Genomic DNA, 23,398 nt, shown 5'->3' on the forward strand with positions numbered 1-23,398 from the left:
TACCTTAGAATAAGGCTTTTACTGTTCTAGAAACAATCTTCCAGAAGATGAAATCATCCACAATTCCCCAAAAATATTTATTCATACAAAGATTTTGAGAGTGATATTTGTACTTGTCTTTATACCTCAGTCAACTCATCTTGGGCCAAGTCACCACATGGCACATGTGGTGCAGCCTCCCCAGATGCCTCCCGTGTGGCACCAGCTTCCAGGAAGACCAGGTGGACACAAGGTCTCGAGAACTTGGAGGAGAGGAACCCCTCATGCTCAGAGGCTGCACAGAACCAGAATCCAGACATGTGCACCCTGGCCTGGAAGGTGTCCAGCCAAATGTCCAAGGGGAAATGTGATTGAGGATGAAGGCGAGAGGAGGGACCCGGAGGGCAGACAGGAAAGGGCCAGTTTTCTGAGTTCAGCATCTCCAGGGGCCAATACAGTTGCTGGCCCAGGAACCATATTACATTACCTGGAATGACCCATGATGCTGCCTGATGTGGAAACGACAATTGAAAAAAAAAATTGTCCTTAATCCCAGGTAGTACAAGGTGCAATTCTGGGACTTTGTCTTGGTGACCTGTCTGAAGGAAAGTGCTTGCCTCATATGACACCATCCAGATTCCCCTAGAGCAATTGTGGTGGTACAGCATTGAGCAAAGCTGACCTCAGATCCGAAGAGTCTTCCAGTCTGAGCCTGACCCAACCATCCTTTGTCCTTCCTCCTCCCTATTGTACCCAAGTCCCATTGCCACGTGACATGTCAACTTGCCATCCTCTTCCTCTAGCCCCACCACCTCTGTCTGCACCACAGAAAACCTGTGTTCCCAAGAGTTCGCCTTCCCCTAACCACCCCACACTTTCTTTACCACAGTGATTCTCAGAGCCAGCAAGAAAGAAATGTTCCAGAAGGAAGCCTCCGTCTCGGCCAAATGCCAGGAGCCGAGGGTTGTGGACGCCAGGCCTCTAGGTGAGGTCTGTCACTTTGGTTTCCCGAGGCGTGGGCAGTCGGGCAGGGGCAGCTCTCCCTCGTCTGTCGCAGGCCTCAGCTACACTTACACGACTTCACCACCATGTTGGAGAGCTGCTCCACCTTGGGGGTCCTCCCGACATAGTACAGAATGGTCAGGGGCTCCAAGTCCTGGGGCACACAGCAAGGTGAGGCCGATGCTTCCGGGTTCAGGGTGTTGTACAGCCCCAGCACCTGGAGTTCAGGGAAACAGCATTTAGAGGTGGGAGAGCCACGCCCCAGGCTTGCAGCCCAGGAAACTCTACAAGGTCTCAAAGACAGGGCAAGTGGTAGAACAGCCATTGATGCTACATAACAGGACTAGTGGAAACAGTTTGGATGACTAGTTGTAGCCATCCACTAAGGCAGAATGCAGAACACGCACTGTTTGAGGGCTATCAGTTTAAGCATATCACAGTTATCAGAGGACTTTCAATTAATAAGGAATGTCTTTTGGCTGGTAAGAAAATACTCCTATACTGGACTTCCTTACTATAAAGGATCACTCTGGCGGAAAATGGTCTTACTAATGACTTCAGGGGCCATTTAGGAAGTGCCAGGGTGTGGGCCCCCCCCCCCACAGGATACAGGGCTAATGAGCTATAGGGAAACGTGCTTTGTGAAGACTGCCCTATTTTAATTCCCCTTGAGGAAAGACATGCTGTAGAGGTGTGAACTCTTTTGCTCACTTTCTCTTCCTGGAGTTTCAGGGCTGCTTCAGAATATGCTTTACATTGTCTCTCAGAACGATGTTTGCACATTCGAGAGACTGCAGCTATCAGAGTTCTTTGGTAGTGGTGACATTTCTTCCCCAACATTCCCTGCCAACCATGTACACACATCTCTGACATATAATTAACTTCTCTGGTACAAAAGCTTTAGACAAAGCAAATACAAAGTCTGGTTGAAACTATGGTAGGGACTTTTTGTTTTTGAAGCTGAGATCCAACCCAGGCCCTTATACTCACTTGCACTCTTCCACAGAGCTGGTCCCTCCAGCACCTGCGGAAGGATTCTTCCTTTCTAATAGTAGATATTGAACCCAGGGGTGCTCTACCACTGAGCTACATTCCCCAGCCCTTTTTATTTTTTATTTTGAAACAGGGTCCTGCTAAGTTGCCAAGGCTGGCCTTGATTGCGAACCTCATGCCTTAGCCTCCAGAGTTGTTGGGATTATAGGCATGCACCACCACACCAGGCTCTGGGGGGAATTTTAAAAGGCAGGATGTGATCAAGTAGAATTAGGCCAGGGTACAAGGTCACAACCTTTAATGAAGAGATTTTACTCACCCCAAATTATCATTTGCTCATTTAACATTCAGTCATTCATTTGTTTTAACAAGTGGCCTGGTCAGCTCAGCCCCAGTGCCCAGACGGCATGTGCCCTGCTCCCTACCGTGCTGTGGGTCGTGTCTGCACTGCGGAGATAAGGACAAGGGCCTGAGCAAAAGTTGGCATAGTAGCCCTTAGGTTCGTGGACCCACTTCCAGCCCAGGTCCTGTCGGAAGTCAATGTAGAGGGGCCGCACACAGCAGTTCTCCTCCAAGTTGCTACAACAGAAAACATTAAACAGAAGATCAACCTAAATGGAAGCCACCAATAAAAGAAACTTCACAGATGCCTTCATATTTCCCCCTGGAATCCTTCCATGCTACCACAGGAGGTGGGCCTTCACCAGAATCCCTCACACAAGCACATGGTATAGAAGAGACCGGGAGGTGTCTCCCTGTGTTGTGCAGCAGGATCTCAGCCATGCAATAGGTAGATATAAATGCCACAGAAGGAAAAGTGGAGAGCTAAAAGTGACCCTGTCACCTTTTACATCACACATCAAAACAGACATAAACTGTCCCGCACACGACCGAGCACTCACTTTACGTTATCAGCTATGTCCACTTTGTTGGGGACAGCTTATCATGACCCTCCTGTTGCACACCCAGCCAGAAAGAAGCTCACAGATTATGCAGCTTGTATCCTACTAGAGATGACTGCTCAGACTAAATCTTGAGGCCATTTAGCCAAAATAAGGTACAGCCTCCTATTAGAATCATGATCCTCAGATCCCACAAATGTGAGTGGCAAGCCCCTCCGATGTGGTTGCCTGCAGAAATCCACTTGGTAGGACTCCTTGCCACATGGGCATCAAGACTCCACTTTAACGGGTCTCTTCCGCGACTTAGATCTTGGTACTTCCACAGGCCTCTCGGGCCGCCATTGGACAAAGTCTGGCTTCTGGAGGGTTCTAAGGTTGAACCATGGCAGAAACTACTGGTTATCTATGCAATCAACACCCCAAGTGCCCTCTCCCTTGCCACCTCCCATTATGGAGTCTGGAACACCAGATACTCGTTTTCCTAGCCTCCCTAGCAGGTAGGGATGGATGGTCCTGTGGCCCAGTAATGGCCAGCCACAGGAATAAGAAGTGTGCAGGGGTTCATGAAAACAAGTTCTGGCAAAGACATTTGGTTATAAAAGTAACAGAAGGGAAAGGAAAGCTGCTGGCTCCTCTTCGTCTCCCCTTCTCCTTGCCCTAAACAGGGACAAGATACCTGAAGCCCCCAGCAATCCCTTGTGGCCATAGGCAAGAGGATGAAGTGCCACCGTACCATGCAGGGCGGGCCAGAAGACAGGAAAGCTGCGACCTGAATGGCGTAATTAGGCAGCCCTCCGCCTGCTGCCACAGGCCTCCCGTGCATCAGAAATCCCCTGTGGCTTAAGTCACTGTCCCTCGAAGCCAACAGCACTCATTCCTCACTGATCAAGAGATGCACAGGACAGACCTGCATGCCAGCTTTCAGACAGGTGGTGACAGCCACCCTGCCTTTCCCATAGCCTCAGTTCCCAAGCCCAACATCCTATTTACCCAGTTGTTTTTCACAAGACACAGTTTCCACATCAAAGATTCCTCCAGTCCATCCCTCCCACTCCATTCAGGAATCTTCTCCAGACTGACCCCATCCTGCTCCTGCCAGATCCCCACATGCCCAGATCCCTCCCATCCCAAAGGCAAGCTCAGATTCCACACCCTTCTGAAGCCTTTCCTGTATCCATGTGTGAACTCCTCGTTCCCAATTGTTAAAGTCCTTTATCCTTCAGACCCTCTCCTGATGTGAAATTTTTCTTCCTTTTAATATTTAGTCTGCAGGCTTTATCCACCTCCCTCCTACAGCAGTTCCATGCTCCCGAAGAAGGGGGAAAGCTGCATCTTTCCCATCTCTGCATGGGAGCTCCCCAATTATTTCAGAATCTGTAGATTTCTCTAGATCAGATTTCCCCTATAAATGGACACTATTTTCCCCCCACCCCTAGCTCGCCAGGAGCCTGCCCAGGGAACTGAGCACGTCTTCACTGGAAACCCCTGCCTTAATCTCTCCCACACAAACACACCCTGCAAATACTTAAAACACAAAACCACAGAGGCTTCCGCCAAGTGTTCCCAGTCCAAACTATTCTCTCAACACTGTCCTCCTTGAAGTTTCCCTCTTTTACTGCATCTAGACCCTTACAGAGTCGGGCTGCAGAAAAACAGTGAGGCTCCCAGGAAAAAATAGGAAGATTTTTGTGAGTGATTTCCAGTCTTCTTTCCTGGAGATGTTTGCAAACATCATCCTAGACCCTGGGCGAGTGAGGCTCAGGTGGGGGCCTGTGCCCAGGGGGCAGATCTAGGTCTGCGTGGGGCCCAGGCTCACCGGAAGCAATAGTTGGTGTCCAGGGCCCGCTTCTTCCTCTGGCCTCCCTGGCCTGGGTTGTCGAGCCGGTGTGGGGGAATCATCATGAGAATCAGGTGAGGGTTGTGGTGATCCTTCTGCTTCTTGAGGCGCCCCAGGTCTCCACGGCCATGGTCATCCTCATTGTCCACACCTGCAGAAGGGAGGGAAGGTGACAATCTCCGGTCTAAGGAAAGCAGAGCCCTTGGAGGCTGCTTCCTCATCCCAGCCCATCTCTGCCCAGGAAGAAGGGCAGGGCTGTCTGCTGGGAAGGACATTCTAATCTAACATTCTAATGTCCCGCCATAGGACAGGGATGACTGGGGGGAGGACTGGTATCAAAAGCTCCCAATGCAAGGATGCCCCTGCAACAGGCCACGTTCACTCCATACAAGGATCTTCCAAAGGGGACGGGATGCTTCCTGGGAGTTTTCATGGATCCACGAAGCATCCTTATTCCCAGGTGGGTACTAACACAGGTTGTCAGTTTAGATTCTGAGAATCTTGGGGAATGAGTTTCCTCTTCCAATCTAAATTGGTTAATCCAAGGTGTCACAATTTAGGTAGGCTGAATGGAAGCCCAAGAAACAATTTGGATTGTGAACATTCACATTGTGCTTGTAGTTCTGGGAGTGTTTGCATTTTGCACTTGTAAAACTCAGGTGAGATAATAAAGCCCAGGATAAAGAGCTTATCAAACAAGCTCTGGGAAGAAAGCCCGAGTCCATCAGAGCGTGTTTCATCTAAAAAGGAAAACACTGAAAACTGACTGGAGATCTAGTTTGCAAAGAACAGCTGTCAGCCAGGGCAGAAACTCGAGAGGTCTTATCTCCATCGGGAGGGGCCTGGATCTCAGGAAGGGGCACTTGGTCTATAAGATAAATGGGAGACCTGGATCTCAAATTCCCTTTATGAAAAGCCTGATGAACAAGGTATGTGTCCGTGGCAGTGGGAAGGTTTCAGCCTGACCTGGCCTGGAGGGGAGACTCTGAAGGGCTGAGCTCTAAGGTTCTGGGATGAAGTTGACAAATCCCTGGCTTTAATTTTTTTTTTAAAAAAAAAAGGGCTTTGAAATGGAGGCCATGCAGGTAAAGAGGACCACTTGGGCTCAGGAGCCAAGAGAAGCTTCTCTGACCACAGGGGTCTCTCCATTACCCAAAACAGGAGTACAGGAGGAAAAGTACCTCCCTGCGTTCCAGAGACTATCAAGGCCAAGTTCCTGGTCTACATACTATAGACCCAGAAGTGACTCTCAGCTACATCCTGACCTCTACACAAACACCAGTGGTCAAATACCCTGAGCCTTGAAGCAATCATTCAAACCTACGTGCCTCCTGGACAAGGATCAGGTAGGCCACAGTGTCTGGAAAGCTCAGGAGGAAGACACTTATGTTCAGAGCCACCAAAGTTAATTTCTTTAGGAAATTTGTGGAGCCTACCTGGCCCTGGGTTTCACATTCCGCATCTCCTTTAACTATCAAAGAGGCAGCCTCGAGCCCCTTTTCAATGGGCTCCGAGGAAATGAACAGTGGGCTGTGTGCCTTCTCCACTCTCCCCAGCATCCTGTGGTCTTTCAGAGGCTGATGTGTTCTCCCTAAGCTGACAGTCACCCTCATGGCTTTGGGGGCAAAGCAGAATTACTCAAGTGAAAAACCGTTGGCCATCTCTGAGAAGGAGACTGCTTCTTTTTCTTGGGGTCTGGTAGGCGTCTCCCGTTCCATTACCCTCCCCAGCCTTCTACACACATTTACCTTTGAATTTGATTTCCATCACCTCATGAATGTTTTCCAGGATATCTCCATTGGGCTGAAAGGTGTGGCATGGACAGTGAATGCTGATTTCCAGACCCAAGTTGGACTCTGTAAAACAAGACATGGCACTGGTGAGAAAGCACTTTGCATGATGGGAAGGTCTGCCCACCCCCCTGCAAGGTGGGGCCAGGGCCTCTGCTCCCATAGCACTCACAGGAACGGAGTTATAGGAAGGGTCACAGGAGACAGGAAGTCCTTCCAAAGCCCAGAGTGGAGCCCTACACACGTTTCCACATTCCAAATACTTCTGTCACACAGTGAACCACCACACAGAGGCGTAAACAGTGGGCACCACGAAGGAGAGAGGTAATAACCATCCATTTTCAAAGGATGGCATTAAGGGAAAATTGTAGCTTATCTACTCAGGGGCAAAAGGACAAGTATAGAGGAAGGAAAGAAAAAACACCACCTCAGTGGTGGGAGAGGAGATACTTAAGCTAACCTGCTGAATACAGATGAAAGGAAGTGACAGGCACAGGAAGGGACTAGGGAGTAATTGAAGAGCTACAGAGCAGAGAGACAGTGATCCAGTTCCATTCAAAGGGCCTCAGGAGGAAGCCTGGGCCACAGGATTAAAAGTCGGAGTCCATGCTAGAGGCAGGTCCCCTGCAAATGGGATGCAGAGTCAGTCCAAATGGAAGGTGCCAGCTTTTCTACTGGAGCTGCGGTTGCGGGTGTAGAGGAAGTGGTAGATTCCAGAGGAGATAAGATGAAAATCCTGGTCACACCTGGCCATATTTTCCCTACAGAACAAGGCCATAATGAGGTAAAAAAAAATAACTTGGGTGTTTCTTCCTTGAAGTTCCTGGTTCCCATGATGGGAAAGTTGGGGCTGTGGATGGCTTACCAAGATGAACAGCTTGGGAAGATGGTTGTGAAATTAGAGAACAAACCAGAGGCAGTGACAGTGGGCCACGGCCAAAGGTCCAGATGACGGGTCTCAGAGAGAATAAGCATGAGGCAGCCCAGAGGTGCCAGAGTTTGGTGACAGACTTTCTAGCACTAGGCCAACTCTGGTTCTTTCTCAGGTTGGTTGTGGGATCATCTCATCTGTTTGGGCAACCAGAATCAAGGAAGCAGGGCAGTTAGTAAGTGAGGATGATGGAGTGGAAGGAAAAAAAGAAGTGAATGGAAAATCCGAATAGGGCACGGGCTGCAGCTCAGTGGTAGAGCATTTGCCTACCACTGAGCCTGTGTGAGGCCCTGGGTTCAATCCTCAGTATCACCAAAGAAAAACAAAAAGTTTGAATGATCAAGTAGTTTTGTGCAGGGAAAATGAGGTATGATCTGGCATCGCATCCATCTGGGTGAGTGGGACTCAATTAGGGATGCTCTGTTGAACCTGGGTAGCAGCCAGTTGTTGCCAGGTGTAGGAAAGATCCTGAGGAATGGGCCCTTCTGGGTTCAGGGTTAGCATCATCTCAGTGAGCTGACTGATTTACTGCACCCTGAGGCCACCCTAGTCCTGTGTGAGCATCTGGCCTTGGGGCCAACTTGGGACCTTCCTGAAGTCTTGTGTCAGCAGGGGAAACCCTGGAGTTTAGTGTGGCCTCGCATCCTTCTCATGGGCAGAATGGTACAAGCTCAGTAACTGGCCGGCTTTCTGTGGGCCTGGGCATCCTAGACCTACAGGTAAAAAAAAAAAAAAAAAAAAGACCATTTCTCCTATAAGCTCCAGAGCACAGCTAGAATTGTTCTACTCCAAGTCAGGGCTACCTCTGGGACACACTGACACCTGCTAAGTTTGAAGATCTCCGTTCCAGAAAATTAGTTTAGAGTGGTGTTATAATTTGGATGTGAGGTGTCCCCCAAAAGCTCACATGTGAGATGATGCAAGAAGGTTTGGAGCAGAAATGATTGGGCTGTTGGAGTCTTAACCTAATCAGTGAATTGATCCCTGAGGGGATTAACTGAGTGGTGAATGGAGGCAAGTGGGGTGTGGCTGGAGGATGTGGTTCATTGGGGGTGTGACCAAGGGGTATATATTTTGTATCAGGGGAGTGGAGTCTGTCTCTCTGCCTTCTGATCACCATATGAGCTGCTTCCCTCTGTCACACTCTTCTGCCATGATGGGCTACCTCACCAGGAGCCCTGAGGAATGGAGCCGGCCTTCTATGGACTAAAATCGCTGAAACCCAGAGCCCTCAAATAAACTTTTCCTCCTTTAAAATTGTTTCAGTCAGATCCTTTAGTGACAGCAGCAAAATACCTGACTAAAGCAAGTGGAGAGGCAGACCCACTCAGGCAAGGAGCAGAGAGAAACTCAGCAAGAGAGGAAGTGAATACAGAGGGAAGCAAAGGAGTGTCCTCTCCCTGGAAGAGGAGGCCGGAGGAGTTAAAATTTGCTACCTATCAATACACGTACTTTCTGCTCGAGGTGGTCCAAGGTGGCCTGGGTGAGTTCTACAGTTCTGTAAGTTATGAAGCCAATGTGCATACAGATGTGTTGGGGACAGTCGGGGTTGGGGGACAGGTGGTCAGCACAAGACAGTGGCTTGGCTTGGCCAACAGGCTCTATCTAGGTAAAGGGCTCAGAGCAGATAACCACCACCGCCATTTTTTTAACATTACACATATATGAAACACTGCTCTAAGACTATACAAGCATTGACTCATTTTATCTCTATAATAGTCCTGATAATCCTAGGAAGAGAAATTATGTTCCTCATTGTACAGATAAGGATACCAAGGCTTAAGGAGATTCAATAGCTTGCCCAAAGTATCCAACCGCAGGTGGTAGTTCCAGGTTTCAAACACAGCCTGAGTGTTCTGATGCCCAGATCCCACACTCCTAGAGACAGGAAGGGAGAAAAGCAGGCAGCAGAGAGCACAGAGGAACGTGCCCACACATTCACCGAGATGCCAAATGACTGTGCTTGTTGGTGTCCCACCTGTCCTGAGCCATGATGCTGAGAGTGCTCCCTGCCCAGCCTCCTAGGGGCAGCCTGGCTCCGATACTGAGAAGCTGCAGATTATATGAGTAACAACCCAGGAAATGAGGACCTGGGCCCTGCCTGCATCCTGGATTGGGCTCCAACCAGTTCTGGGACCCAGAACACAGTCTGGACAGCTGGTAGGCTCTCAGATGCTTGCCAAATGAATCCAAAGCCACAGGTGTGACCCAGTTCCTCATCAATGCATACTACCAACTGTCCAACCATTTGCAGCCTGGTTTGGGGCCATGAACTCTGAAGAGATTCATGAGCTCCAAATAAGCAAAACCCTCTGCTGATTCCCCTGTGGGAGGAGAGGGCTAGGCAGATTCTGCCTACGTAGGAACTGAAGGTTCTAATGAAGAACTAACCTCAGAATTGGCAGCAGTGGAGTGGTGGGTGGGGGACCCATAGGTTTTATTATGAAATGATCTTTTCTGATGTCTCACAGAAGATGGAAATCATTCTCAATGCACACTTCTCATTGAATTCTGCAGCTGTGAAAATAAGAACTCCAAGTGCCCAGGGCTTCAAAGAGATCCAGGTGGCGCAGATTGAGATCAGACAAGGAGGCTAAGAGATTTAATTTCCCCAGCCCCTCCCTTTTGTAGCCAAGCAGGCTCTGGGCTCTAAGCAGAGCGCTGTCTGAGTCAGAATTCCCAACAGTGAGGACTGCAGTCAGCAGAGCACGTGGGTGCTTCCAGGCCTTGCCTTCATGCTTGGTAGGAGGGACAGAGACAGATCTCCAACCCACCATCTGCCAATTCAGCCACCAAAACAAGGCCCCTTAGATGGAGGCTTGCCAACTCAGATGCCTGCAGAGCCCAGGCAGGTCACACGAGGAAGCCAGCCATGCCAGTAGATGGTGTGGAATAGAACCGCCAGCCTCACTGTTGGGGAACCCGAGTGTGGGGACAGAAGGATGCACACCCCACCCCCAGGGGAGGCCACAACTCATCTCTGGTGGATTGTTACAAGGAAGACTTTCAGTTTTTCAAGAAAAGGCAGAAAGGAATGCTTTATATGAAATCTCCTAACTTAAAACTTAAAACAATATGGTGGCCACGCAGTTTCAGACCTCTGCCTTTGAGCTTTAATCCCTAGATTCCTAAAACACCACAGGCACAGGAGGACCCACCTGTCTCAGGGACTCTGGCCATCAACATGTGGATTGTGGCTTTATAGCAGCTAAGAATAGTGGAAAACTCACCAGAAGAGGGAGAGAAGGAGCAGATGGGACTGCCACATGTGACCTCTGCCCACTGAACAGTCAAACCAAGAGTACCAGCCAAGTCAGGGGAGAGCACAGCAGGTGTCAAGAGACACTTGAGTTCTAATCTAGGCTGGATGACCTTGATCAAGTCACTTCACTTCTCTGGGCTCACTTTCCTTATTGGACACAACAAAAGCTTGTAAAACATGTTGAAAACTATGAAGTTCTCTCAAATACGTTCGATCCTTCAAACATCTCTGTGAGGCCGGGTGTGAGGGTGTTAAGCCTGTAATCCCAACGGCTTGGGAGGCCAAGGTAGGAGGATAGAGAGTTCAAAGCCAGCCTCAGCAATTTAGCGAGACCCGAAGCAACTTAGTGTGACCCTGACTCAAAATAAAACAAAAGGGCTGAGGCTGTGGCTCAATGATTAACCACCCCTGGATTCAATCCCTGGTATCAAAAAACAAACATCTCCGTGAGGCATGCAGGGAAGGAGACGGTGAGTGGGTAAGAGATTTGGGACACGTGAGGTTTGATATACCTGTTGGATGGTGCTGGATGATGTGTCCCCAGCCAACATTTCCACAGAGGGTTTTGACTCCCAGGCCTTTCAAACTTAATTGGCCAAAACACAACTCGCCCCCAAACCTGCTCTTCTTCCAATCCAATTCCTATTCCAATCCGTGATAGCTCAGTCCAAGACCCCAGACGTCAAATTGCAACTGCTCCTGCGTCCTCATAGCCTGCCCCATTGGCTCTATCTTCAAAATATGGAACAAATTCATACAATTTCCACTCCTCCTGCCCCAATCTAGATCCCTGTTGTCCTCAAGTGAGTTGCTGCAATGTCCCTAACTGGTTTTCCTGCTTCTTCCCTTGACCTCATGAAAACCAGAAGGATCTTTAAAAGGGTGAGTAAATCACCTCACCCATATCTCCAGCTCTGCTTCTAGCATTCCTGTGGTGTCTCATCACACTTGGAATAAATCCTAAAGCTTACCATGGCCCGACAGGTCCTAAATCACAGGGCCCTAGCTCACTGTGCTCTGGGACACCAGTCTGTCACTGCTGCTGGAACAAATCAAGTTGGTTTCCTCCTAAGGGCTGGGGCTTCCCTGTCTCCTTTACTTGACACTTCCTTGATCCTGACCCTGTGACCCCCTCAGATCTCACTGTAGGAACTCCTTCACAGGGACCTTCCCTGAGCAGCCGCGGTAGGACCCACTGGGCCATTATCACATGGCACTCTATCTGAAGCTCTTACTCATCCATAGGCTTGCTTATTGATGACATGTCTCTCCCACCAGAATGAAAGCCCCCTAAGATCTGGGACCCACCTGTCTTGTTCACTGAGGAACCCCCAGGACCTGCCATAGAGGTACAGTAGATAATCGGTGGCTATGCAGAGAATCTGTGCAAATCTAGGCTTTGAGCCCAGATCTGTGGCTCCCCTAGTTCTGTCTTCTTCCCTCTTGTGACAGATGAAGGGAACAGAGGTTATTCCTGAGATGCTCATCCTAAGGTTCCACCCACCTCTTCGCAACAGCCACTCGCGCACAGTGTCCGTGACATCAAAAGACAGCCACTCCGCAGTGCCCCTGGTGGGCAGGTTTTTGCCTCCGATGTAGCGTTGTTTGGCGATGTGCTCATCTGGTCGAAGTATCTACAGGGCAGAGAATAGAGTCAGTACCTGAGGCCAGGACACAGTGCCACAGGAGAGGTCACAAGACAGGTGAGAAAGCAAAAGTTTCAGAGTGCCATGTCCTAGGAGCACCTTAGGGAGTTCTGTCCTCTTAATGACAGACAGACATGGAAATTAAGGGTCAGAGGAGCCAGGATTCAGACCCAGGCCTGCTGAACTCTGAGCCCTGGTGGAAGCAGAACATGGTAGAGGCACTGACTCTGGTCGGTGGTTCTGTCCTGGGAGGGTACCTGGAAGAGTTCGATCCTCTGCTCAGTGCGCTTGGAGCTGGGATTAGGCACCCGCAAGACCCGGAATTCTGCCCGGAAAAGATTGGTTCCATTTTTCTCCACTGAGGACACGTTGAAGCGGAAAACCTTGGAGGTAATTCCTTTGGGGCAGACGGCCAACTCGTCTAGGGGATAAAGCAACGGGGAGAAGCACAGCATGAGTGACACCTGTGGGAACAGTGCACTGCCAGCAGATGTGGCACGTGGCCACAGTCCCACCTGTGACCTCCACAGAGGTCTGAGACCTGAGACCTGAAAGTGGAGATAGGAGGAAGAGTCTTGATGACCCTCGAGTCACACAGTCCTGAGAGAGGAGCAGGGAGACCTCAGAGACCCTGGACCTGGCACCAAGTCTGGATGGCAACACACAACCGCCCCTCCCCCCACTGCCTGGATATCTGCATCTGCTAAGCTCTCAGCCAGACTTGCCTGCTCTTTTAGAAAATGCAGATTCTCAAAAGATAGCAGTCCCCCCACCACCACCACCCGCCAGTGGCTTAGCTCATGAACTCATTTGTGAGTTTGGGGCATTCATTCACTTCCTGAACACTGGAGAGCAATGCGACATGCCAAACCCTGTAGATGCTAACACGGGAAAGCAAAGAACAAATGGATGCAGCCACTGTCCCCCAGGGAATTAATATCCAAGGGAGGTCACTGACACATGAACCCAAATTACAGGACCAGAGAGAAGGGGCCTTTGGAAATGCCAAGGAGAGGCTGCAGGGGATGGGAGGAGGAAGAGAGCAGGGGACACTTTGGGGAAGAAATGACAGGAATCTGAGCCCTGCAGGAACAGCAGAGCATGAGGATGGGAAGGAAAGAGACCTCACATGGAGGGAGGGACGCTGGAGCAGAGGCAGGGAGCAAAGCAAACCCAGGAGAGGAGGAGGGGCCCAAAGCATCTAGGCTGCAGCTGGTCAGAGGGTCAAGACAGCAGAGTGCGTGCTGCCTGTAGGGAGACCCACGTGTCACACCTAGAGGCTGGGTTGTTTCCCAATAATAGTAGGGAGAAGTGGCAGAGTTAATGCTGAATAACACAACAACAGAATCAGCACCATGGTCTCCACCTAATGAAGCAGGGTCTGTATGGCAAAGAGACCATCTTGGTCCTGGCAGAAACAGGTTTCTTTGAACAGGGATCAGCTGCTATTGGCCCCTTTCTCTTTAAGGGTCTCTGACGGCACGTGCCATGCCAGCCTCTGTCACCCTGCTGACTTCTTCACCCCTATCTACCAGACAGAAGGCAGCAGATGCTCTCTCCCACCCTTCAGAGCCAGATCTTTATCAGAGCTGACCCAGACACAGAGAGAAAGCCCCGTCTCTCCTCTACTGCAGCGCACTTGACAACCTCAGGATCTGAGCAGCATCGACACCCACAGAAAAAGTTCACAACTGGTAACAACAGCCAGAACTTGACATTCAAGCTCCTGGACCCAGATTCCACACATAATGGACATGGCTGGAATGAGATCATAATCACCCCGAGGGGTGGTTTAGGAAGTCACGGACAAGGCGGGACAGATCAAAGTCTGGAAACAAGCAAATGTGCTACTGATCTTTAGGAAAGGATGAGTGAGTGTTTCTGGAAATTGCCATCTGGTGGGCCTGACACTGGTTCTTAGAAAATGAATGGAACAGATGTGAGGAGAACAAATGTGTGAATGCCAGCTAATGAATCCCTGATTAATAAGTGGCCTTGAAAGAACAAATACTGCCAACTATTCCCTAAACCATCTCAGAAAGAACCAAAGACAGGAATCTGGGTTAGCAATCTTTTTTTTTTTTTTTTTTTCTTTTGGTGCTAGAGATGGAACCTAGGGCCTCACACTTGCTGAGCACACACTCTACCACTGAGTTGCACCTCCAGCCCCAGGGAGGGCAATTTAATGTTTAAGTACACAGGTTTATAACTTGGGATATGGATAAGCTACTGGGTCTGCTGACCCTCTCAAGGACCGACAGAGTTGGGTCTTGAAGGAGCTGTCATCAGTCTGGCTTCAGTTTTAACAGCAGCTCCAGTACTGTCTGCAAGAGAGAATAAAGGGCAAGTCAGGGCACTGCCCACCTTGCTCTCAAGACGAGAAGGGAGTGGAAATAGCACCTACCAGGGAGGAGAGTCAGAGCAGGGTCACACAGTGGGAAGTCAGAAGATGAGGAAGGGGGCGCGGCATTAAGAGAGTTCTCAGGACACCCTAGTGACCACCCCTCCTTGATTTCTTCCTGCCCATCAATCATACATCTGTACCCAAGATGACTTCTCTTTCTGAGAATGTGAAGGAGGTTTCAAGAGGTAGGAAGGGTCTTTTTCTATCACTGTTTCCAACAGGATTAGAAAGGACATTAGAAATCATCCTGTGTGACCCTCTTCAGATGAAGAAATGAATATCCAGAACAGTCTTGGTCAGAGTCACACACGGATGAACTGACATGAGTGAACTGGCACTAGTAAGCAAAGCTCAGACACAATCATTGGTGATTAAAAGACAGGATTACCTGGGAGAGAAAAGAAAAATGTAAGTGTGGTCTTGACAAACACATCTGCCGAATAATGTTTTAAACAATTTGTGGAATGCATGAGTATAAGGAAATAAGCAAAATAAATAAGTTTAAATAACACCACCATACATTTTATAGAGCTCTCATGAACTCATACGACCCTGTAACAACCCTTGAGAATAAAGAGAGTATATAAAATTTCTCATTCTAGAAATGAGAAAAGTGAACATCAGAAAAGTTAAACGACTCCCAATGTCACTCCATTAGCAGGAGGGACTGGAACCCAGGTCTTCTGTCCACTCCCCAGTTACTGAAGCAGAGACTCTGGAACTTAGAGGGGACCTGGGAAATCATCCAGTGAAGAGCTAATATCATCAACAAAATGTGGCAGAATTCCTTGAGATGGGCCTAGAGTACCATCCTGTGCCCCAGATGAGAGCCAATGGCCAGTCCATTTTGTGATTCTTAAGCCATACTTTCCATGGAACATGAGCATTCTGAAGAGCTGGACTAGGGGAGTCTATGTTTACAAATTAAGTTATGACCAACTTTTTCCTTTGCACCAAGAAAAATAGATATGCATGGATGCCACTTTCTCTGTTTTGCTTTAGGGGGGCAAGCAAAGAATAAGCAAGCAAAAAACATCAGGTGGGGTATCCACTTTTACTTAACTACCTTTAAAAATGTTTACAGACACCTGAGCGGCTAGGTGTGCCTCTGCCTGTGTACACCACTCCTGCTGGTCCAGTGAAGGCCCGGGTATGTCCACCCGGGTATATCGGAGTGGCCGTGCTTCTCCTCTGTCTCTGCAGCAGAACCACCTGGAGAGCTTTAAAACCAGGTGGAGTCTGGGCTCGCTGCCCAGCAGTTCTGTCTATACAGGGTGAATCCACAGCATTTTAAAAAATGTTCTCCAGATGATTGTAAATGTGTAGCCAGGATGGAGAACCACAGTTTATAGTTTTCTGCTAAGGGTGCCATGGCTTCAGATGTTCTGGAAGCTTGAGAAACCACTGGATTAATGGTTTTGAAGCTCTAAATGGATTAACCTTTAAATGAATTAGAAGTGTTGTTTAGCCAATGTACCATGTTTAAATTTTTTGAATTAGAAGCCCGTAAACATTTTAAGCCCGTGTTAAAAGTTGAGAGATTTCACAGAAAGATCCAGATTTTCTGCTCTTCTGGAAAGTGGTAAGATGGAGTCAAGCTGGACCCACATTCCTGAGTGTAAAAATCAGCAGGAGCTGAGCAGTGGCTGCTTCTTTCAACAGGACACTGGGGAGCCCAGGTCCCTCCCTCCCCTGGCCACAGCTACCTTATCCATATCCCTGAGGCTAAGTGTCCTGTGCATTTTGTCACAGTGCCTAGATTACAGATTTCTTCCAGATTGTGTGCATTACCTGCCTCTCGGTAGGAACTTACATTTGCACCCGCTCCGAAGAAAAGACTCTGCCTTCAGCTCAATGAAAATACTGATTCCTCAGGATCCATATCCCCCAGAGATTGATTCTGTTAAGAGTGAGGTGGGACCTGGGAGTCCACATTCACCCGCCTCGGGTCCACCCTTGAATAACCATGCACAGAGTATGGGCACTTAGGGCCCATGAGTTCTTTCAACATGAAATGCCTTCTAATTTCCAAAAGATAGTTTCCAAAATCTATAGTTAGCAGCCAGAAAAGAAAGGCTAAAATACCGCATTTTCTCTTTGCTCAGGAATTTTGGGTTTGCTGGCTGTCTTCACACTGCCCTTGGCTTAGAACAAGAGTTTCCCCCTGGACACAGAGAATTCTCAGCTAGAAGATAAAACCTATGCTGATGATATCTTGTAAGAAGGACCACAAAGGAACTGGGAAGGCTGCATCCTCCCCTCCCCCACCCACCCAAGGTGGATCAGAACAAGCCCCTGCTCACTTTCCTTAGCAAAATCCTGAAGAATTAGAAAAAGATTATGGAGCCTTGCCCATACATCCCAGCAGAGACTCAGGCAAATCACCCAGATGTAATTATAAAATTCTATCAGGTGAAAGGGAGTTTAGAAATCAACTGCAGCATTACAGATGGGGAAACTGAGGCTTAGAGAAACAACTCTCACGTGGCTTGAGAATTAATCTGCTTGAGACTCTTCATTAAGTAAAGGAAACCGTTTTATTGCATTTGGGAGAACATTTGTAACAGTCTGAGTCTCCTGGAAAATCCAGTTGTCTTTGTGCAATCTGCCAGTTACTAAGGCAATATCTCCTGTCCCCTTCTGCTTGGGCTAATGTGGGATTCGTTTGTGTTATAAATCAAAGTTTCACTGGGGCCTAAAGGTTAAAGGTGGACATAAAATGTATCTTTCACACGTACATTTGGGCTTAACAGCACGTGTTGTGTGTGCAGCATGGCTAAGTTAGAGGCCCTGCTCTTTGTGCATAGATGGCTTAGCTGGGCCATGTCTCTGTCTCCTCATCTACAAAGTAGGAGATTAGGGGATCTGGGACAGGGCAGAGGCAGAGGACCAGCCCTCCTCTCCACTCTTACCTTGGTGCCCCTTCTCTGAAATACTGAAAAGTATTCTTTCTTTCACTTCCCTCTCTGGAAACCCCTCTCCCCTTGCCCCAGATCCAATTGTCACTACCCTCCAAGTGCCCACCCACTACATAAGGGGGTGGCTGGGAGTGACAAAACATGGAAGAGAATGCCATCTTATTACCCTGTCCCCCAGTAGAAGCTCTGGCATGGGGGCCCTGCCAGTGCCATCCCACAGACCCAGAGCCACCCCCCGTCTGCCCTCCAGAGTTAAGAACAGTCTTTCCCCACCCCCTGCACCTCTGATGATGCCTCCCTCTGGCTCGGCATCTGGCGGGCATTTGCATCTGCCCATTGCCTTCTTCATAATTAGTGGGCCTGTGCATCCAGGGCAGGCTCAACACCTGATCAGCTGCAAAGCTGGCCCCAGGCCTGCATCTGCTCAGCCTCTGGGTCACCTCCCACAGCTGCAGAGAGTCTGGGGCCTGTTTCCTGTTTGCACCTGCAAGCCTCCATGGCCTGCCTATGTCCCACTGGGCACTGGCCCTTCCTCAGCACCCCAACAGCACCCTGCTCACTGTGCCAAGGCAGCCCAAGCTTCTGCTCTGCTGCCCGTGGCCACCCCCATCTGCAGCAGTGGTAAAGGTTGGTGCCGCAGCCTGGAAGCTGCCCAGCACTTGTAGGGCCCTATCCTGGCTTTTCCTAAGGCTCTGTGATGCTTGCACAATGCATGCTGTTAAGTACCAATGTACATGTAAAATACACATTTTAAGGACACCTTTGTGCCCTTGAATCTCGGCACAAAATTGATGTACATGCACACCTGTGTAGCCTTGCAACCATCTGGCCCATTATTGGTCCAGGCTGGGTGGGCCCTTATGACACAGAATCCTTCCTTCCTTGGACTCTTCCTCCCGACCAGGCCCATGAAGGTGTGAGTCCTTCCACTTGTCCTGGATTCTCCTCAGACTTTTCCTGCTGGCCTCAGATTTCCACGCTCCTCTGATGTTCGTGGCCACTAGGACCTGCCTTGTGTGACCAGGGAGCAGCCATCCAGCTGCTGGGAGCCTTTGGGACTGCAGGCCCCTGGCAGACCCACAGCCAGCCCCACCCAGAGGACCCTGGGCAGGGAGCTCTGGTTCAGCCCCAGCCTCAGCCTCCACCCCCCAATCACAGCCACATCCTAAGGAAGGGCGCTTCAGGCAGCCAGAGGAAACTGCAGCGGGAACCCCTCGCCAGTAACCACAGGCTCCTCTGCCTGCTGTGGGCCAGCTGGGGATGGGGCCTTCTGCACCTTCATTCAGAGCCGGTCCACCCATGGCACCCTCTCCCGTTCCTTCTCTCCAGACAGGTTCCTTTCGACCCCTGCTATTCACCCCATGACTGCCCTCCCGGGAGGTCTCCATACCATCCTCCCATCCCCACTCTGGGGACTGCCCACTTCCCAGGTGGGCAAAGGCCCAGGTAGCCAGGGCAGCGAGGACACCTGCTGGTAGGAAAAGCAAACAGAGCTGCTCCCCGAGTCTGGCTGAGAATGGCTCACATTCCTCTTTCCTGGGCTGTCAGTTTCTCAACATCTGCCAAATTTCTTTCTTGTATTGAGGTTTTTTAAATCCCCGTTCAGTAAACACACATGACTTCCACACGTGTACAAACACACAGGCGTCTCACCCAGAAGCTTCCCAGCTCCTCCGCACAGACAGGAGCCTCTGGGAAGACACACTCCCAGACACACGGCCCCACAGTCACCCCCCAAGCTCCCCCGTGACACGCAGACCCAGAGGCCCACCAGCCCTCCTCCACACACCCAGAGCCATGACCCTGCTGTCCCGTGTCCACCGGCCCAGAAGGCCTGCTCTCCACACATGAATCTGCCCACTGTACAGCAGGAGAGTCTGCATTGCCCTGAAGTCCAAGTTCATGTGAACATATGTGCAAAGCCCCCTCCCAGTTCACATGGGTCACGTGTGAGGTAGACCAAAGGCCCAGGCAATAAGAAGCTGTCTCTTGCCTGGCCTTCCACAAGCTTGACAGACATTCATTTGGAGCAGGTACTCTGCTTCCCAAGAGCTGGAAAAACTGAAATGGAGACGTGTCACAATGAGCTGTGAAAAGCAGGGAGAAGGCTGAGGTGCTCAGGCTCTTGAAATCATAAGGGCTCTGGCTGGATACAGCGAGCCTGCCTGCCCCTCAATGGCACCCATATGCTTACCATTACCCATATGGTCACATGCGTGAGAACACATATGTTTCCCTGGGCGGCACGATGTAATTCCAAATTAAAATCACATCATAAGGATGTGATGTGAGTTCAGCAAACCGCTTAGCTCCAGAGCTCCTGACCTCCCAGAAGGGTTCGGCTCTTACCAGAATGGCTGTTCCCTTCCCTACCCACCTTCCCAGCCCCACCTGCACATCACACCTCCTAAGGCTGAGGCTGGTGAACCCCAGGGCATCCTGCCGTGTGACCACTGCAAGGCCCCCTCCGTGGGGCTCCCTACTCGAGTTCATCCCCTCCACAGCAGACACCCAGCAAGCATTTGGACTTACTGTGCTCCGCCAGCCCCTGGATCATGTCGAATTTATGGATCTCTTTAGCATAGTATTCCGACTCGGTGTTTTCCTGAGTACAGCCTTCCTCCCTCTCCCCCTGCATCTCCTCCAGCAGCTCCCGGGTGCTGTTGTAAAGGGCCAGGACCTGGTAGGGGACGTGGGTCATCACCGATGGCTCAGGGGGGCTGGTGAGCCTGAGCTTGCTCAAGATCTGTCCCCTAATGGCTTCCACCCTCTTCTTCTTGATGTGGCCAAAGTCCAAGGTGGTGCAAGTGGACAGAGAGAGGCTGACCGTGGCAAAGTTCAGCAGGGCCAGGACCACCAGAGCCCTTTGCAAGTGCATCTTCATGTGCGAGCTGGGGAGAGAGGCCAGGGGGGCGGCGAGGCCTGGCAAGGAGGAGACCCCAGCAGACGTGCAGAAAGAGGGAGGAAAACCAGGCGGCTTCCCCAGATCCCAAAGACTGAGGCTTGGCAAGAGGGTGCATGAACTCACTGCACTGCGAGAGCTTCAGGACTTCCAGGAAGCGCTGGCAACCCTGAGGACGAAGAAGCGGACTGTGGGCCTTGTAGCGCTGCGATTCTTGTCCATGTGTCTAAACAGGTTTTGCTGGGCTCTGACTCCCAGCAGGCCAGGTGGAGGGCAAGCAGAGGGCTGGGAGGGGTGGCAAGGCAGCTGGGAGTGGAAAGGGAGCTGGAGTTTTTCCTTAGGTAAAAATAAATAGAGCGGATATCTGATATTGCCAAACGCTGCTTGGCGATGGGGAGAAAGTGGGTATTTTAAAGAAGGCACAGAAGGACCATGGCTGGGCCCCCAAATCAAAATCCTCACCTTGCCCTGAGGGAGAACAAGAAAAGAAAATGGAAAAGAAAAGAAAAAAAATATATTTTAAAAAATACCCCAAAGTCAGATCAGCAGTGAGTAGGTGGGAAGAGGCAGGGCGCACAGTTGCTGGCCCGGCTAAAGGTGGGGGAGGACAGGACACACTTGTCTCTCGGGCACTCCATTCATGCTTTCCCTTTTGTTTACACTTCCTCAGGGGCTTTCTAAATGACTTTGTTCACGCTGCCTCTTGTCTTCATTGGCTGGCATGTGGGATGTGTGCCACTGGAAGGCAGGACGGACAGACCTCTGGAGAACAGCCCCAGTAATCCACTTGGACGCCCACGGTCACCAGCACCTCAGTTTGTCTTCTCCCTCGGCCATGGCTTCTGTCCCCTGCTTCTCTTTAAAAAAATCAAAAGGAAAAGGAAAAGAAAATAGAAGACAGTTCACTGCAGTTGGCTCCGGAAAGCGGTCATTCCTTGCTTTGCACGCTCCTTCCCGTACCACTGGCCTCTCTCTCGATCATTCCCTTGGACTTGACTCTCTGCTTCCTTCCCTTTCTCTCTCTCCTTCTCTCTCTTCTTCTTCTTCTCTCTCCCTCCCTCTCGCTCCTCTCCCTCTCTCTCTCTCACACACATGCACACACACTGCTTTCTCTATTTCTCTCTGCTGAAATTTTATACCTCCCTCCCATGACGTCTCGGGGCTGAGGTGGGGGAGGGAGGGAGGGACCAGCGCACGCAGCCTCTTCTGCTGCACGATTTTAATGTTTTAAACAGGCACAGGAAAAGCCGAGCCCATTTGAAAAATACTTTGCGAGTCCTCTCTTCGACGTGGTAACTGAACTTTTTTTCCCCTCTTGGAGTCACTCCTGCAACACGTTGGCTGTTTTTCTGGAAAGTTACTTCGCCGAGCCCCCTCCCTCTCTCCCCCAGCCCCTGCGCGCTCTGGCCAGCTGTCAGTCGCTGCTCTCGTCAGCCCGTCTCTCTCCCTCGCGGTCCCCCGTGCCCGGCTGCCCCTGGGCTGGTGGACACCCGGCAGGGGCCGCAGGGGGTGCGGGACCGGGCAGGGCGGCCGTGCCACCTTCGGTCGGGGTGATGCTCGACCTGCGAGCGGGGCTGGAGGGGGGCCTGGGCTCTGCGGCGATCCTGGCCGAGATTCCTCATTGACAAGCCTGGAGTCGCGGCCGGCTGAAGCTTGGAGACTCTCCAGGGGCATGGAAAAATGGTGGCGTTTTCCGGAAGACCGAGGGTGCCCTCTGGCGAGGCCTGGCCGCCAGTGAAGGAGGCTCGGCGGGCCCGGAACCCGCCAGGCGGGAGGGCCGGGGCGGGGGCGGGAGAAGGGGCCGCCGGAGAGGGCGAGAAAAACAAGCCTGGGCGCCCTGGGGATCGCCTCCCTCTTGGCCCCACGTGCGTACAAGTGCACCTCTCCCTGCCGGAGCCGCGGCTCCCGAGCAGCTCCGCGCCGCAATGTCATCCAGATGTTCGCAGCCTCCCTCCCCGCCGAGGGTTCCGCAGGGATCTGCGCCAGCGAGCGCGAAGTCAGCAATTGGCCCGAGCCCATTTCCCAGATGGGTGAGGGGAAGCTTTCGCTCCGCTTTCGTGGCTCTTTTCAGCCTGGAGCTTCTGGTTCTGTTCCCACGAGTAGCTTAGGGAATGCAAGACACATCCTTTCCCTCCCCAACCCAAGACTTCTGATCACTTTCCTGAAAATGAGTGCTGCCCCTCTCCCACCTCTCCCTCCAGCCTTCTTGGACCCTTCCTGAGAAGGGAACCATCCTAGATCACTAATTCAAGGGATGTTAATGCATCCCCAGGACAGTAGCGGATCGTTTAATAGTTGAGGAAACTGAGGCACAGGGAGATTTTTTTTTTAAGGTCACTCTGCTTGTGAGTAGTGGAGGTAATATTTAATGGATAGGCATGATTTTCATTTGCATTACCAATAGGGAAAGCTAGGTGCAGACGCCTTAAAGATTAGCTAACTAGGGTCATATAGCTCTTAGGTGTCAACTCTAGGATTTAGATTCATTGTTAGAATCTGGGAACCTAATCTTTCCACTGCACTGCCTCTGGAATTTGAAAAAAATAGTTCTGATGTTTACAATAAGCCAGGCACTGTCCTGTGACTATGTCAATGAGAAAAACAAAAAACAAAACAAAAAAAAAAACAAATTCTTGCTCTCAGGAAGCTTATATTTTAGAGGCAGGAGTGGGGCAGTGGGGAGACCACAAGCTAAATCAATATGTAAATTATGTACTCAGATAAAAGATAAGTGCCACACCGAAAAAATAAAGCAAGGAAGATAAGGAGTACCTAAGTTGGGGAATGTTGCAATTTAAAATAGGGTGATCAGGGAAGGCCTTACTAGGCCTT

The 23,398-nt window shown here is 50.5% G+C and overlaps 1 protein-coding gene across 1 annotated transcript; it reads right to left on the reverse strand.

The window, feature by feature from the left end:
* TGFB3 (transforming growth factor beta 3) lies at positions 1–22,015 on the reverse strand. Its single transcript, XM_081289256.1, has 7 exons — positions 20,197–22,015; positions 12,600–12,763; positions 12,201–12,330; positions 6,462–6,569; positions 4,693–4,864; positions 2,400–2,553; positions 1–1,198 (listed from the first exon to the last, which is right to left on the reverse strand). The coding sequence occupies exons 1-7, from the start codon at positions 20,546–20,548 to the stop codon at positions 1,040–1,042; spliced, it is 1,239 nt and encodes a 412-aa protein (XP_081145382.1). The 5' UTR covers positions 20,549–22,015; the 3' UTR covers positions 1–1,039.
* Positions 22,016–23,398: the final 1,383 nt, after the last annotated feature.

The sequence above is a fragment of the Spermophilus citellus genome (assembly GCF_964194105.1).
Source record: "Spermophilus citellus genome assembly, chromosome: 4".
NCBI lineage: Eukaryota > Metazoa > Chordata > Mammalia > Rodentia > Sciuridae > Spermophilus > Spermophilus citellus.